Below are 4180 nucleotides of genomic sequence, written 5' to 3'. Positions count from 1 at the left end.
AAATTTATTAATTATAGAAAATATTCTTTATAATTAACGCATTTACATATAATTATGGTAATATTTCTCATAATTAATAGTTTTTATGTGTGCCTTAAGGACACATGTTAGAAAATCCTTTTTTTTTTTTTTAACTAAACACATCATAAATTTCTATATAATTTGATGGTATCTAATGAGGATGTTCAAAACTCAGTTGGGAGTTGGGACCGATATATTCGATTTGATTACATTTAGTTCGATTCCTGGTTTTACTTTGTAATAACCTATTTAGTTAAGTTCGATTCTTGGCTTTACCTTGTAATAACCTGATTTACCATCTAATTCTTAGCTAGTTTGACCAAATTCGGTAAATCAATTCCTTATTTTGGTTTTATTACTTTCCATATTTCAACCTTAATCCAACAATATTCGTGTAAAATAAGGAAACGAAGTAGGAAAGGGGACGCTAATTACCTTTTTCTTTATTAAAAAAAAAAAAGGCTTGTATTCCTTAACCCTTACTCAAAACAGTCAAGAAAATCCGTTTTAGATCCACCTCTCTTTCCTCACACCCACAAAAACAATCCAAATCTTCTGCTTCAAGTTTGAACAACCCCCGATTCCTCCACCGGCGTCACTCACAACAACCACCGTCACCATGATCAACGGTGGCGCTACCTCAAATCAATCACCGGAGGATGAAATTGACCCCTTTTTACGAGGTTACAACCCTAGCGATCTCCGAACTGCGTCGGAATTTCTATCCAATTGGTTACCTTTCCTCTCTAAAGGCCTTTGCGACCACTGCTCTCAGTCCATCTCCGATCGCGTTCGATCTCTTCATCCAGGTATGTGATTTCTGAACTTATCAAGATTGCGTTTTTTTCCCTTTTCCGCATAAGTTTTCGTTTGATAGTAGCTGTAAAAAGTAGATTATATAACTATCCTTTAACATAGTTTGCGTCCATTAACGAATTGGGATCTTGTTGTAACTTTAGATTCTGTTAATTTAGAGTTTGAAAATCCACCTTTTAAGAACCACACTGATTTAGTATTTATCTCGTATTGATCGGTGATTATTAGTGGAGTACGATACTGAAACTGAACAACACCAACACCACCAAGAACACGAAGTACAAGTAGAAGTTTCAACACCAAATCATAGTGATTTTAGCGGAAGCATTGGCACTTCAGTCAACCATGGTGGTTGTAAGGATGCAACAACAGATAACAACGACACTGATGATACAAATTCCTTGGGTAGCTGGAAAGACGATGGAAACGCTACACCTGAACAAATTGAAGGAACATCAGGAAGTGAGAATACTCTATCACCACAAAACTTTAAACCCCCAAAACCACGAATGTCATGGGCTGACATGGCACAGGAGGATCTAGAAGCCGAGGAAGAAGAAGAAACCAATGGGCAATTTGGTAATTTCACTAGTAGCCAAACGGAAGAAACCGGGGCAGAAACAAAAACCACCCGAAAACCAGGGTTGTCAAGAGAACAAAGGGAACGTATTCGTTTCACAAATGTCAAAAGGAAGAAAGATTTTATTTGCTTAGAGAGAGTCAATGGCAAAATCGTAAATATCCTCGATGGGCTCGAGCTTCATTGCGGTGTATTCAGTTCAGTTGAACAGAATCGGATAGTTGACTTTGTTTATGAGCTTCAAGAGAAAGGAAAAAATAAAAAATTAAAAGGTTCGTAATTCGTTTCAACTTTATTCTCCTACTAAACACAAAAATAAAAAAAATACTAATTTTTTTGTAAAAAAAATCTTGTAGATCGAACGTATACCGCGCCTCAAAAATGGATGCGAGGAAAAGGCCGCGTCACTATTCAATTTGGATGTTGTTACAACTACGCAACGGTAAGTAATGGAATCGAGCATTCCATTCCATTGTTGATTCCATTCCAATGTTCATTCCATTCCATGACGTTAACGTTTTTTTTTTATGTGATTGTAGGATAGGAATGGGAATCCACCGGGGATATTGCGAAACGAGCTAGTGGACCCCATTCCTCCACTTTTCAAAGTGATAATAAAAAGATTGGTGAAATGGCATGTGCTTCCTCCAACATGTGTACCCGATAGTTGCATAGTGAATATTTATGATGAAGGCGATTGTATTCCACCTCATATTGACAACCTTGATTTTGTTCGCCCTTTTTGCACGGTTTCTTTTCTAAGTGAATGCAATATTTTATTTGGAACAAATTTGAAAGTTGAGGGGCCCGGGGAGTTTTCTGGTGCCATTGCAATTTCTTTACCAGTCGGGTTAGTATCATTTCCATCATTTCATATTTTTGAAAAAATATATATTTTTTTTACGTTTGATTTCAATCTATAACATGTTTGATTATTTTATTTGCATTTTTGCAGATCGGTTCTTGTGTTAAATGGGAATGGAGCTGATGTGGCGAAACATTGCGTGCCAGCTGTTCCTACTAAAAGGTTATAATTCTCTCTTTGTTAACAACTAAATGTGAGAAATAGCAATGTACTTTTGTTTATTTGTTTATTTGTGTTTTTATGTTTTATAGCATCCTACTTTCGATTTTGAGTGCATTGAAAAATCTAGCCATTTATAGCGTTGTACTTTTGTTTTTTTTTTTTTATTATAGCAGTTATTTTCTTTAGACAAAACCTCATAAAAGGTCCCTGTAGTTTCCCGAAATCTGGGGTATAGTCGCTAAGTTTAAAAAACCTCATAGATGGTCCCTGTGGTTTCAAAACTTTTAACAAGTAGTCCCTCACCCACATAAAAAGACTTATTTACCCTTTTTAATATCCTTTTGATTTAAAATCTATTTTATTTTTCACCCAAATTACTTATTTTATTTTTCCTTTTTAAAATAAAGAAAATCAAAAGGATATTAAAAAGGGTAAATAAGTCTTTTTATGTGGGTGAGGGACTACTTGTTAAAAGTTTTGAAACCACAGGGACCATCTATGAGGTTTTTTAAACTTAGCGACTATACCCCAGATTTCGGGAAACCACAAGGACCATTTATGAGGTTTTGTCTTTTTTTATTAAAAACATTGCTATAATTATAATTCGGTGGATTTTTCAAAGTAGAATGCTGTAATAGAAAGAAATTGAGTAATAATAAACAAATCAAATGAAATTTAATTCCTATTTCTTGCATTCAACATTTTAATAATAATAAATTATACAAAAAAGAGCACGTTCTGATATTTTATTTATTTTTTGTATCAGGATTTCTATTACATTTAGAAAAATGGACGAATCAAAATGGCCAGGCCGGTTTGTTCCCGAACCGGATCTTCAAGGACTCGAACCGCTTTCATACGAACCGGATCGACCCGCAACCACACCCACGGGTAGTGGTCTGAACCACACCAGATCACACCCATCAAACAGACAAGATTTTAGAAGAGATGATCATCATACAAGGAACAATAATAGCTCAAGAGGATTGCGGGCCCCACAGGGTCGGGTTTATGGTCAAACCAGATATCAAGGTCAAAGTCAAAGTCAAGGTCAAGGTCAAGGTCAAGGTCAAGGTCAAGGTCCAGTTCCTGGTAATAATAGAAGGAAGACTAGAGTAGAGTATTGAGTATTGATACTATTGACTTGATTTTGAAGGAGAGTTGATTGATTTGAGTACATATTATGTGTGGCGTATTGGTTATTCTTATTCAAAATGTGATTTTGAGTGAAAATAAACAGTTTGGGGGTGTTAAAATGGTTTTTGATCTTTGTTTTGTAAATGTGTTGTGTAAAATCATGTTTTGATTGTTGAGTTTGTATACTGTGGTTGAGTTTATTGGTTTGATTTTGAAAGATGAAGGTTGATGATTGAAAGTAAGCATGTGTATTTGGGCGTTTGAAATAACTTGTAAGGTTACTTTTCATGTAGATATATTAGGTAAATTGTTTGCTTGTTACATAGTTTTGATGTATCCCAAAATATTATCTTGTTAAATATATAATGGTAAATTGTTTGTAGTAATAATCAACTTAATCTAAATATGGCAATATTGCCTAACTTGAAAAACAATTCAATCATTATCGTGTTGAGCATCATTAGATTTAATGATTATCTTTTACCTTTTGAAAGTGTATCTTGACCTTTATCATCATATTTGTTAAATTCAAACTCCAAAACAATATTTATCTCACCAAAACTACTTGACTTTTCACTAGAAACACCCTCTTGTGTGTT

At 34.5% G+C, this 4180-nt stretch overlaps 1 protein-coding gene across 2 annotated transcripts; it reads left to right on the top strand.

Annotated features, from left to right (window-relative positions):
- The first annotated feature begins 483 nt into the window (after positions 1-483).
- LOC145166753 (2-oxoglutarate (2OG) and Fe(II)-dependent oxygenase superfamily protein) lies at positions 484-3823 on the top strand. 2 transcript variants are annotated; one of them, XM_079085782.1, is made up of 6 exons: positions 485-830; positions 1066-1689; positions 1774-1859; positions 1957-2267; positions 2373-2444; positions 3211-3823. In XM_079085782.1, the coding sequence occupies exons 1-6, from the start codon at positions 641-643 to the stop codon at positions 3569-3571; spliced, it is 1644 nt and encodes a 547-aa protein (XP_078941908.1). In that variant the 5' UTR covers positions 485-640; the 3' UTR covers positions 3572-3823. The 2 variants fall into 2 exon arrangements, with proteins under 2 accessions (XP_078941909.1, XP_078941908.1); XM_079085783.1 differs by lacking the exon at positions 3211-3823 and having other exon boundaries at positions 484-830; positions 2373-2451.
- The last annotated feature ends 357 nt before the right edge of the window (positions 3824-4180 follow it).

This window comes from Lactuca virosa, chromosome 3 (genome assembly GCF_052849685.1).
Source record: "Lactuca virosa cultivar CGN04683 chromosome 3, Lactuca_virosa_CGN04683_v6, whole genome shotgun sequence".
NCBI lineage: Eukaryota > Viridiplantae > Streptophyta > Magnoliopsida > Asterales > Asteraceae > Lactuca > Lactuca virosa.
The sequence above is the reverse complement of the archived record's forward strand: the minus strand, read 5'-3'. Positions and strand labels throughout refer to the sequence as shown.